The 13821-nt window shown below is 36.2% G+C and overlaps 1 protein-coding gene across 1 annotated transcript; it reads right to left on the reverse strand.

Moving 5' to 3' along the window:
* LOC581777 (cytochrome P450 2D27) lies at positions 1-6553 on the reverse strand. The gene is made up of 5 exons (XM_011663792.2): positions 5772-6553; positions 4191-4340; positions 3193-3536; positions 2042-2504; positions 1-1710 (listed from the first exon to the last, which is right to left on the reverse strand). The coding sequence occupies exons 1-5, from the start codon at positions 6151-6153 to the stop codon at positions 1520-1522; spliced, it is 1530 nt and encodes a 509-aa protein (XP_011662094.2). The 5' UTR covers positions 6154-6553; the 3' UTR covers positions 1-1519.
* Positions 6554-13821: the final 7268 nt, after the last annotated feature.

Consider the following 13821-nt stretch of genomic DNA (forward strand, 5'->3'; position numbering starts at 1 on the left):
AATCTATGTATTACCTTTAAGCCGAATCTCTTGAAGGTTTTCTTTTAATCTTTCCCGAGAATTCACATAAGTCGATGGAGTTTCACAATCCATAAGTGGATATAATTATGCTGTATTAATTTTGTCTGCATGTTTCCAATTAATTATTGCGATCGATATTTTGACCTCTAGAAAGAATAGAACCATTTAATCAATGGCTCGGAATAAAGCTATCCAGCATTATTATTTTGAAATATTCATCATTAATCTTTTTATGTTCATATGTATGTATATATGTTCTTATTCTGAAAATAAAACATAAGCAAACCCAAACAAATTTATTCATGTATCACATTATGCCTAATCTTACGTATAACCGGGTGAGAGGAAAGAAGACCTCTTTCGGGGTCGATCTGTGGTCCTCGATTTTGCTCTCTATCTAAATAATTACGTAATACATTTCATTAGCAACCTTATCCATATTCAGCAAGCGTTCGTATCAACGATTTATCAAAGATGTAATACTTAGTATATAACAAACAACAATATATGGAAACATTGTAGAGTATTATCTAACCCTTAGTTTACAGATCATCTTTAATTTACAGCCGTTATGTACACGCAGTTGTGTTTATCTACAACTACGTTTGTATCGTCTCGAATAGGTTTATTTTGCAGGAACTAGTGCATCACTACGAAACCGAGTGATATTTACATATTCACTATATACAATATTTTACAAAAATATGAACATAAAATGCAAAAAGATGACATGCCACTTTCAACCCGAAGGCAAGTACATTTTTTTCAGATCAAATTGATGGAATTTCATTAGCCTTTTTCGTCATATAATGAATTGTGCGAACATGGCAAACGGGGTATTTTATTTGTCCTTAAGTTGATTTCTTGAAAGTCTTTGCGATTGTGTTTTGTCTTCTTTCTTTACTGTTACTCTCAGCTATTATAATGGCCACTTATAGTACGCACAGTATGGTATGTGCCTATTTATGAGATGTATGCGTTTTCCATAGATGTAAAAAGGAAAATAGTTACGAGAAACTTCCCCTTTATTGTTGTATTTCCACCCTTTGGGAGATTCTGTTAGATATGAATACAACTTTTTTTTTTCCTCGAGCACTCTCCACCTTCTTTATCTCCCTGATTTTCAGACTTTCACATATGTCGAATCTTCTGCTACCCTAGTATAAACCCCATGCCCATTTTCGTTTCTGTAGTTGACCACACATGTTGAAAAGCTCTGTAGTAGTTCATCATGATCTGCAAGGCTATGAACATGAAAACGAATAGAAAAATGCAGGGAAGATGCACACAAAAAAGTACCGCACTTTGGTCACAATCGAGCCCATTTCTATCTCAAGTTATTAATCAAAGTCCCATTCGTAGGAAATGGCGTTATTATGATTATGTACTAAAGTAAACAAACGCCGAGTTCGGAAAAGCCACTGAAAAGAAGCCCCTTGACTCGTCATTGAAGTGTTCTAAAGCAGTTTTTTCATCGAGATAATAAAAGTCTCTCGTTTTATTCTTCATTGGCATTGGTCGAATGTCCCTCGATGAAGTAGTGGTTGGGCCTCCATGTTAGACCAAGAACTCCTTGAAGATCATCTTTAATTCCAGCCGGGAGTTTTAGTTCGAAGTTCTGGACCAGGAAAGTGGTGAAAATAAACATCTCCATGCGAGCAAGCAGTTCCCCAGGGCACTGTCTCTTGCCTAAATGAATAGAAGAATATTGAATATTATTTCTTTTTATTCAGGTCAGAAACTATAATTTTTTCGTTATATTTCAATTACTGTACTGAAGGTTGAATTATCAATGAGAAAAAGCCAATGTGTCAGCTTCTTGGTCAATTTCTGCAAATGAATTTGTTTGATTTACTATAAATCATTGACAAATCCTTTTCGGTGAAATATGTTCAAGTAGTCCTTTTCATTACTCTTCTGGTTTCTCTACTTCGCTAGTTATCTACTTCTAATTGGTTCTCTACTTAAGAATTCTTGTTCTCAAAGTAAATGAGCAAAATTCCTTCGTCGGGAAACTCACCGTAGCCGAAAGGAACTGGTTCCAGGCCCCTCATGAAGTTACCAGCGTCATCAAGAAACCTTTCTGGCCTGAAGACTTCGGGATCCTCCCAGAACATGGGGCTCTTGGCGAAGTGCAGGAGATTGGCTGCTACGGCACTGCCCTTGGGCACGTCGAACCCGCCAATGTTACAGTCCTGAGAGGTCACGTGAGGCAGATGGATGGGGACAGCGGGGATGAATCGCATGCACTCGGCGATGGTCGCCTCCACCAACGGAAGGTACTGACGATCGGCAATGGTCGGGAAACGCTCGTCACCCACCAGGTCATGGATCTCTTGACGCATGCGCCCCTGGGCTTCGGGGTGCTTTGAGAGGAGGTAGATTGTCCAGCGGAGAGTGGATGCTACGGTCTCCCAGCCGCCCAGGAGAGCGTCAAAGCAGCTAACAATCATGTTTGTATCATCAAACGATTTGAGATTATTCTGTAAAACGTGAATAATGATATTTTTCGTTGATTTTTTAACCAGTTTTATCGAATGACTGTGAAATCAAATGTGAATGGAGGGAGCTTCTTCTTATAAAGGGAATGCGATTTATCATAATGTTACAATACGAAAAGATGTGCTTTTAGATTTGTATATAAAACTATATGCAATCAACCGCAAACAAATCAATTGTACGATCATTTTCTTAAAGCTCTGTGTTACGGAGTCCAGTCCTGAGTAGTATTACAGGAGGATGTCTAGGTTTGGAAAGTATAGTTTTGAAAGATTTATGTAAATTAAGATCCGTTGCACGCAGGGAGTAACTAGACGAAGCAGGACATCGTCAGATCGAGATGATACGGTGTTTGACACGCCATGTAAGAGAAACATATCGTACGCAAAGTGAATGCAAACTGAATTTTGAGGAAACATGGCCTTTAATGGCTCACTGACTATACAGACTTGATTATCGCAGGTGTGCAACGGGAATCGCATGTATGGACACCTCTAGTGGTTTATACTACCATAAATTGCAAGTTAATGGTCTTAAGATTGCTCAATTAAATGTTAATAGTCTTCTCAAACATATTGAAGAAGTGAGGACATTTGTAAAATCAAATAACATTCAATTTTTTGCTGTAAATGAAACCAAAATAGATGTCATTGTGTCGTGGTGAATACTTACTGCGTCAGCACTGGCCATCTCCTTCAGATATGAGCCGATGAAATCTTTGACCGGCGCATTCGGGTCAAAGTTCTTCCTGTGTTCATCGATCGACACCTGGATGAAGTCCATGATGGTGCGACAGAGCCGACGGATCTCGAAGTTGACGGGAAGCGGGAGTCGGGCGAAGACGGGGTTGAGGCTGAAAAGTCCTGCGGGACCGCTGATGTCGAAGAGCTTTCCCGAGTAAGCCACTATGTCCTGGAAGGCTTTGTCTTCCCAGTCGTAAGTGACCCCGGTGATAATTCGCGTGATGATGTTGGCAATCGACATATTGACCATGATGGCTGGGTCAAATTTCTCACCTTGAAAAAAAAGGGGATATTTATGATACAAAAATTTGGTCTTGTTAAACCTCGGTAGCCACATAACTATTCTTCCTGTGGTACCTAAGTAATATTGTAAAGTGAAGCAGAGCCATGGGCATAATGAAATAAAAGCCTATGAGTTTGAAAAACAATGCATTCAATCATGGGCAGCCAATGGAGGTCTGAGAATTGGTGTGACTGTGATTGTCAGAGAGGATCTCTGTTTTTCCCTAATCTTATTTTTCCTATTTGTGTTGTTTCCGTTTTTTACCATTTGTATAAAACTGCTATTTTGTTTGTAACTTCTCTTATTGTCAGTTCTTGAATTTGTATTTTCCATCCTTATGCAGGACCATGATGTAAAACAGCCTGCGAGCTGATCAATGTTATCCTGTTAAAAGATGTTTTAATACATGTAAATACATAAATAAATACGAGCAGCAGCATTCTGTAATTGTTGTATTCGTACCAGCTGATTTTGAGGTAAGCCTAACAAAAATATATTTTCAAAATCAGGACAAGAATAAATTAAAGCACGGGTAATCTTCTCTGACACTGCGAGCTGGGTATTCACGTTTGAAGTTGCGGAACTGATATCGGACATATTTAGAGACGTATTGATTTTGTGCAGACATTTGATTGTGACCTCACCTTTGAGATTCTTGACCTGTGTCACAATGTTCTTGACCTGTCCACCCACGATGTCCTCCAGCCTTGAAACACCGATGTCCACCTTTCGGAAGATGGAAACAAAGAACTTTCTCTGCTCTTTCCACGATCCTCCGTTCGCAAACGCAATACCTGGAGAAAAGAAAGGGGATGAGAAAAAGGCGTGTAACAATAACAACGACAAAAAGAACAATAATAATAATGATATTGATAATATTAATGATAATAACAATAATGCAGCTGATAATAATGATAATGAATAAATTATAATAATGAAAAAGAAGAAGAATAAAACAAGATTAAGAAGATGGAGATTATCAAACAATGTTATAGTTATGTATTTATTTCGAGAACTGCAATTCTATTCTTTACATATGCGGTACAATCTTTCACACATTGAAATTGAAGTTGTACATGGCTTGTATACACATTGCAAATTAAACCTGCCCTTGCCCTTGTCTCATCATATGAACCTAAATTTTGTTATATTATCCACTCTCTGCACTCCAGCCGTCGGCCGTCTGGTTGCTTACTTACAAGCATTTATGATTTCTTAGCAGTCGGGTAAAATAACCACCAATATAACCAAAAAATAACCAAAATATTATTAAATAAGTATGGGTAGTTATCGCAAGATGTTTTCGTTTTATAAGCACGTAAGAGATTGATATCAAGTCTAAGATATATTAAGATACAAAATTACGAATTAGTAAATGCATGATTGGGGTTCATCGCAGTATGGCGCACTTCTTCTATCTGGTTATTAATATTATAGGCCAGGTCTCCAAGTTGACACATAAACACAACCTAATAAAGCTTTGAGCCTTGAAGGTCAGGAGTAGCTGGTTATACATTGTACGACATTTGCTCCTAAGACAATTACTCTGCGGTCATTTCCATCTCTAACCTCCTCCCGACTTCAAACTTGGATCCAAAACTACACCTATCCCTATCCCTAAACCTAGACCTAACTTTAGATCTAAATGCGACCCTAATCCAAACCCTTTACTCTAAAGGCCGGAGCAATTCTCGCCGGAACAAATGTCAGAGCACCAAACAGCCATAGTACATGGTCCATGATGGAGTTCAGTAGAATGTGGAACTCTAAAAATTCTTAAGTGACCTCGGATTGATTTCTCGAAAGTGTTTTATTTTGAAAGAAAACAAATGCAACAATAGGATTTTAAAAAGTAACAGGACAAACATTTGATTTGAAGTACAAGCACATGCACCATAATTATTATTTATTAGGGAGAAACGTTCTGTTCAAAGAATAATCCAGCACAGGAACTAGGTGGTGCCGATTATGATAATTTAGTCTTTTAGATGTCTCTTTGTACAAGTACGATCGCAGGGACTTTCGAGAACTCAGCTGAGCGGCAAGATTTTCATACCTTATTTTGCTGATTTTAGGAATCATGTTTCGAGCGTGTAATAATATTTCATTGTACTGTTCACACATTTCAAAAGGTGGCGCAAATTGTTTTGGGAAATCGCCTAAAATTGAGCTCTCGCCATTATGTTAACTCTAGAGTTCTAAGGATGAGATGATGGAACACTCACCATTGTTTTCCCGACCCAAGACGTAGTCCGATGCGAAGAAGGGAGCCCGGTCACACACATCCGTGTTCTGGAAAGTCTTCTGCATCACCTCCTTGTCGTTGATGATGACGACGCCGGTGCCGAAGATCTTGAACCAGAAGACATCACCATACTTCTTGCTCCACCCGTTGATGAGCTCGTGTTGAGGGAGCTTGGAGAAAGCGACGGTGAGGAGGTTGCCGAGAACGGGTATGCCGCTGGGTCCGGGTGGATGGGTGAGCTTCTTCGAGCTGTCATTTTTTCTCCTCAGACTGAATAGGACGACGAGGATGATGGTGAGACCGGTCGTCAACAAGGTCGAAAGATTGTGAGTTAAGAAGTCTGTTGACATCACCTGTGCCATTTTCAAATGTTTGTAATTTCTACCCGTTGATCTCTATGAGTAATCAAATGGTCTTGTCAGCTGTTCTTATCTTTTACGCCAGCAGATGGCTTCTTTTCAGTATTCTGAAGTGATAAGTTTATGAATACGATTGCAACAGTGATAACGTTTAGTGCAGCCTTAAATCAAGAACTTTCTGGAACAAAGTGAAGAGTTTTCAAGCCAGTTTTGAAACCAGTAGAGCTGTCCGCCTTTGCTGTCGTTGATTTTTAGCTCAGAAGCAAAAGTTACTGTTGATCGAAAATTCTGTAAAATTTCGAACGTTGTTAAGGTCACGGAGAGCGAAACGATTGCCGTCGGAACACGTATGTCTGTGATATCCCTTTGGCAGTGGAAGTGACTTTTATACCGTCAGAACAAGCCTTCCTCCTGCTGTTCACCTCGCCTTAGTTCTAGTAAGTTTGTGGGCGTAACCTATTAAGTTGTGTTGTTAGCGGTGGAACCACAAATTATAACGGGGCAATGCAACTAAACAACTATCTCGATTCGATAAGCTAAATTAGGGGATTATTACTATGCCCAAATAAGACTAATTATTTGAATGTCTATTTTTGTTTCTTAATTGCCCCTGTGTCAAGCGACATACTATATTTAGGGCATCTAATTGCAAAAAAGTGATAAAAGTATCTTAATTGCTCGCCCTCTTCCACGTCCGATCTTCCTAGAGCCTTTTTTTAATTTTTTTTAATCACACTGACCTGATTATTATCTTGATTTTCTTAGCCTATTTCTGGATCGGCTGTATATTTTTAACCCGATATCTTTTCAGTAGAGTAATTAATATAACAGTGAATTTGATTAAAGCATCTTTAATTCAAATCCAGAACGTATAGCTACAAAATGACCTACCTTGTTATCTAAACGATGTTATTCTCTTTGAAACTTTGACAAAGTGTTATTCCTCTTCAAGATTCTGTTTTTCTTTTCTTTATGTTCTTGAAAGGGGTGTCAATATAAATTAGGGGGTGAACTGTCATAACCTTAATTGACCCATGAGTTGTATTTAGCACAATTGCATAAACGAAGGCTATATGATTTTTTTCCTCTTTCATCCGAACTCCTCTGCCCCATCCCCAACTAAAATAACAATATTTTTTAAACGGTTACTATGCATAACATTACAAACTACTACAACTTAACCAAAACACGAAGATTCAATCAAATTCATTTTCAGATATAAAAAATGGCATGGTAAGTGTTAATACCAGGTTGTAATTTTTTTTTTGGGTGGCCCTTCCGATTTATACTGTCATTTTGCCCACGTAAACATAATAAATTGATCGTCGATGACAACATTTTGATAGACACCATTATCCTATAGCAAAACAAAAGTTTGTCAAACAAAATTAATGCTGCACGAATATTCTTCGACTCTGGTTTACACAAGCAGTTAAACGAGAGGTAGGATAGAATTGCAAGCACCATTTTGTTTCCTTTGTAAATGTCGAATATGAGTTGGAAAAAAAAGATTGACGCAGGAAATTTCGCGGCGGAACTTGAAGGGATCCGGTAACTTTGTCTCAGATTCTGAAACAAGATTCTGGATTTAGCTCATGTTGCAATAATAATTATAAACCTTTAGGTCAGTTAAGGAAACCCAAGACTTTTACAAGCCGATCGCCTGTCTGATTATCAAGATATTTATGATTGGAATTATAAATTTTGAAAACCGTTCGTCTGACGGTTTTCATAACACTACAGTCTAATGGGGAAAATGAGAATGGTAAAACCGGTCACTCAAAGATTTTTACTTTTTTGAGGCACTTCTTGATCATTTTGAAGCGCAATTTTTTTAGGGCTTCAATATTATACCATATCACAGACACTGATAACACGTAGGGCCGTGTATCTCAGATTTAACATTGTTAAACGATCCCTTTAATTGAACATTCGTCCGGGGGTAGTTCCTCCGAATTTAAATAGTCGGTTTGGAGCCAGAAGGGCGATAATAAATTATAGTTATGGTTTAACACGTGAATTTACGCCTTTATGGCTACTAACAAACTATTTAATCTGCCCAAACAGATCGTAGTAAATCAGAAATTTCTTTTGAAAAAAACATTTTTAATGATTTTGGGCGTGTGCGTGTAGTGAGGGTCTGCGTGCCAATGTGTGAATGTGTTGTCTATTTTGTTATTGCTTTATTATTTGTGGTTAAACTAACTTAGTTGAACTCTGGTCAAGCTTTATCCACATGTTCGATCTGGTCACTAATCTATTTGTCTACAACTTGTAAGTAGCCTACATCAAACAGCGTCTCTGTTTTTTGTAAAAGATAATATTGACTTTCGCAGATTTCATCTTGTAGTAGGTTTCGTAATCTTTGTTTTACCCGTCCACATGACTAAACTTTAAAGAGAAGGTTGAGTTCTAGGAAGAGGTGAAAAATAATTTGTAAGCATTACTCATTCTTATTATGCAAGTATGGAAGAACATCAGTTAAGACATGTTCCCTGAAAAGCATGGCTCTTCAAATGCCTTCATATTCTAAATATGCATGTAACATCGTAAAAATCGGGGGCCGGTTTTTACGCCACTTGTTCGTGTAGTCCCATATACATCTTTCTGTGCAAGTGTTTGTAACTTTATCAAGACTTGGCCAAATTTCTTATCATTTTGATGATTCCAGAACCTTGCAATACACACAAATTCTTATATGCTAGATGATCAACCTTTTCTGGTCGGTTCCACACCGTTTCTTTCACAATGCAATCGCATGACCAGAACTCAACTTCATCTTTAAAGATCTTTTCATCATGGAAGCCTTTTTTTCCTTCCATTTTTTGTTTGCTTTTGGATTGGTTAATCTGATTGTATCGTAGCAAGCCCAAGCTATTTTGTCACATACGTATAACCACATCTGAGATGTCAGTATATGTTGTTGGGTTTTGAGCTGGGTTTGTGCTAGGTGTTGGATTGGGTACGGTGTAGGATTCTTGTCGGGGTTGGGATTGGGAGTTTGATTAATGTACTGATTTGCCGGGGAGTAATTGTAGCCGGAGCAGGTGTCGTAGAACTCAATTATATATTATAATGTACAATTTTACCACCATAATATTATCATGCATATGTTTTACGTGTATTTTTTTTCCTTTGTCACTGATGTATTGTACTTAGTAAAAAAAAGTGCAATTCGGCGCTCGGGCCTCAAATGTTTTTTAATAAATTAAACCATTTAAAATAAATAAATGAATTAATAAAATATCTGATAACTGTATCAAGCTGATAGCCCTACTTATTAATTACTCTTTATTCCATATACAGTCACACCTGTCTAAAGCGACCGCCGAAGGGAAACACACAAAATGTTTTTTGTAGACAGGTGGCCTGTGAGCGCACACACCGTCCAGGGACGCTCATGGCGCTAGCTCAGCAACAGTTCTCTTTGATACAAGTAAAGTAAATAATTTTGCAATATTTTTTGCAATAATTTGTTATAACCCTTTTTCAATCCTGAGCTCTGCCTGTGTACTTGTAGACAGGTTCCTTTATTGGATACAAAGTAGTTTAAATGAACAGTCATTATTCTTTTCTCTTGTTGTTTATGATCTTGACGTTTTTAGATATTTAAACAAATATATATAATTCGTATTATTTCTCTATTACTATCTATCTTCCTGATTCCCTCTAACGGTAAATTTTCCCAACCAATTTTTCGAATTATCCCAAACTTGTTCCCATGAAAGTAAGACATAAAACAGGCTTTAAAAAACATTTCAACACCTAAATGTTTAGAATGGTATTTAGAGCCAGTTAATTGCTTTGTGACGATTTACATTTACTTAAAATTAATTTAATTATGATACTATAGTTAGGAGAATTTAGGAAACGATCAGAACAGTTTTTCCCAATTTGTATGATTAGTAATAGCTTGTTTTCACTCAAAATTTCAAATTATCTTTAACTGTACATAAAGCATTAAAGTCACCACCTAAGCACCATTTTCTCTCATCTGAAAAATGCTACCAAGTCCCTTTAACTAGAAGACCGAACTGATGCTCGATGACGATCATACATGACCCCACTCTTTTCGGCCACTTCCTTTACATAAGCGTTTAACATGAAGGACAGGATATGAGGCATTGTTCGAATCTCAAGAAAAGGTTACTTCATTATTTCCTCATATCGCACGAACATGTCCATTGGAGGTTAATATGCATTTCCCCCCAGTTATTGGTCTGGTATTCTTTGCCGATGCTTGCCTACTATAGAGTGTTGCTTTTATTCTTTAATTTTGAATGACAGGAAGAGACATTGTTCGAATTTCAAGAAAAGATGGGTTACTTCATTATTTCCTCAAACAGCATATCGCACGAACATGTCACTTCCTTCGTTCATTGGGGAATAATTGTGCATTCTCCCCCAATTATTGGGACATACATATTGCACTTCGTTTTTGTTTTTGTTTTTTCTTTGCCGATGCTTGCTTAGTGTAATATATTAGGGTTTTTATTTTTGTACTTTAGATGAACTGTAATATATGTCTCTTTGTTCGATTATTCATGTGTGTATAGTGAATTTTGATTTCATATTTTTCTATATATACTTTAAATTCTGGACCCCTCGGTGGAACAGCGCCACCATGTTGGTGGAAGCTGAGTAGGGCCATCCAGCTGTTTATCTCTTTTAGAATGTGTACATATTTTGTGAATTAATGTTTCGATTATTTTACTTCTTTTATACGGAAATAAATTCAAATTAAATCAAACAAGAATGAAAAAATGAGATAATTTTGGACTTTCAAAAAAGTTTACTTAAATCTTTTAAAAAAAAGATTACTTAAATATTAAAGCCTTGTAGCACTGCTTGCATGAAAAAATGCAGTCGGACGTTTTGTTTTGGGCCCTGTATTATCAAGAGTTGCGATTCATTCAAATCAATGGCAACGGACAAATTAATCGCAACTGTGTACTAAAACAGGAGACGGGATCGACTTGCGACTAATTTGAATCAATCACAACGCTTTATATGAATACGGGATACAGGTTATACCAACAAATTATTTTGTTTGATTTCGGTGTCTGTAACAAAGCGTACTTGCTATTTCATGCTTGAATAAAATAGCACCTGATTCGAAAATCACTACACATAGCCTAATTCAGGAGATCATTCGAAGTTGATAATCTTAAAAACAGTTTTAGGAATATTTATGGAAGTATTATGAATGGGAAATTATGTACAGCCGTTCAATTTTTAAATACAAATTTCAACAAATATTTTGAAAAATATAAATAAAAAAACATGCTACTAAGAAGGTGACATTTATAAAAGTCCAAAGATGGGGAAAATAACTATATACGGCCATCAACTTCATTAAATCGAATCGATAAACGATCCAGCCAACGAATGTGGATAGGCCAAAAATTAGTGGGGAAGTATAAGGCTTTCAGTTTTGGATTAGATAAAGAGCCCAAACTTTTACATTTTTTCTTGTATTTATCTGGTAGCCGAGAAAAATGAACAATTATGTCACTAGATAGCGCTCTGTCAATTAATCTACATGATGTAAATGAACTTCGGTCACCCCGCCGAAACGACTTTAAACCATGTTTGTTTGGTTGGTTGGCTGGGTTTTATTAAACGATGATATCATCCTGGAAGGAAAAAAAAGTTTCAATTAAAAAATTACATACTTGTCATTAATAAAATATTGTTGAATTCATATGCTGCAAAGAAAATAATGCAAACTTTTTTTTCTTGGAATAGGTTGCATACCATTGCCCCCCCCCCCCCTCACTCTCGCTCGCTCTCTCTCTCTCTCTCTCTCTCTCTCTCTCTCTCTCTTTTATTCCCTCTTTTCTATTTCCGTCTATTTTTAGCTCCCTTCCCCTCTCTCTCGTTTTCTTTTCATATCTCTCTTTCCCCCTCCATCTTTCTCTCTCTCTCTCTATTAATTTTGCTTTCATTCGTCTCAAATGGTCTCATAAAATAACGGGACCGTGTGATGTGTAAGACAAATACTGCGGAAGAGAATCTTACATTTGAAAACAAAGTTAAGTTGTCTGGAGTTTTGTCCAGAAGTTTGGTGTCTACATTTAATACTATCTGAATGCAACCTCTCTCTCTCTCTCTCTCTATTAATTTTGCTTTCATTCGTCTCAAATGGTCTCATAAAATAACGGGACCGTGTGATGTGTAAGACAAATACTGCGGAAGAGAATCTTACATTTGAAAACAAAGTTAAGTTGTCTGGAGTTTTGTCCAGAGGTTTGGTGTCTACATTTAATACTATCTGAATGCAACCCTCCCCTCACATTTTCCCTTTCCTTCTCTCTCTCTCTCTTTCATTTTTGTTGGACTTCCACTTTCCACCATGCACTGTGTTCATATGAATATTTATTGTATGAACATGTTTACTTATGATGAGAACGTCAATATGACGACCCCTCTGTTTTATATATGATTTTATGTGACTATAATACAATTCGTATAATTGTGATGATATATATATGGAAAATAATTGAACATCAAAATCAAATCAGATCAAGTACGGTTCACTCAAATATAATGATACAAGTTTATTCTAGAATTATTTTTTTTCTAAAAATATTTATGAAGAAATATATATGTAATATTCCTACACCGGTTATTAAGATGGATAAATGAATCATTTTTGTATTAAAGAAAAACACATTACCGTGACAGTACCGCCTAATTGCGACGAATTTACAAAGCTGTTACAGAATTATATAATTTAATTCCAAATTACAGATGAGCGATGCCATTCATGATATAGGGAGTATTATATCAGTGACACTGAAAAGGAAAAAAACGACCTTTATAAAATACAACATTGAATATTTAATTTAAAATATATATTTCATCAAAGAATAATCTGTATGTTACAATATATTTTCTTTTAAAACGATATTTCATTCTTTATTCAAATTACTTGATTCGTTAAGCCAAAAGTTGTATATGTGTGACATTGTTAATTAAAATAACAGACCAAACCTGCAATACATTATTTGCTAATAATCATACAGTGCAAAATAGTAGAACTACAAATAAGATTATACAATGTGAATATACTGTAAATACGCAATTTCTTAATTCAAACAATCAGCTATATTTGGGCTTTCAATTTAATTACTTTAGCTAACACATAATTCATCTTCCATCTCTAGAACTGCCCATTGTATACCTTTCTCTTTTTTTCTTATTTTCCCTTTTTTACAATTGATTATATACATCATGTAAAATAAAAAGTTTTGGGGAGGAACATGTACATACAACTATGACAGGAGCAACATTCATCTTATTAACGAAATTTGTTCCATGATTGTAGATTATAAGACAGTTTCATATAGACATAGCTACACTGACGATAAGGGCTTTTTAAAACGCGATGAATGACAAAGTTCTGGGCGCAACCTAAGACATGATATACGCGTATACTGAGTTGTGTGCTAAAGGATACAGCAAATAAGAAGTGTATTTTCACCTAAAACAAAAAAGGAAACTTCTCGAAGAATTCAAAAAAAGGAGCTTCTTATTCATTTGCATTGTATAACATACTGTCCGGAAACAATTAGAAAAGGTCGTTTATGTAGCACATTTTAATGGGAAAATAACATTAATTTTTTTTTTAATTATCAAAGTTATATAACAATTCTATTCTGGGTTTAT

This window comes from Strongylocentrotus purpuratus, unplaced genomic scaffold (assembly GCF_000002235.5).
Source record: "Strongylocentrotus purpuratus isolate Spur 01 unplaced genomic scaffold, Spur_5.0 spur5_scaffold_10, whole genome shotgun sequence".
Taxonomy (NCBI): Eukaryota; Metazoa; Echinodermata; class Echinoidea; order Camarodonta; family Strongylocentrotidae; genus Strongylocentrotus; species Strongylocentrotus purpuratus.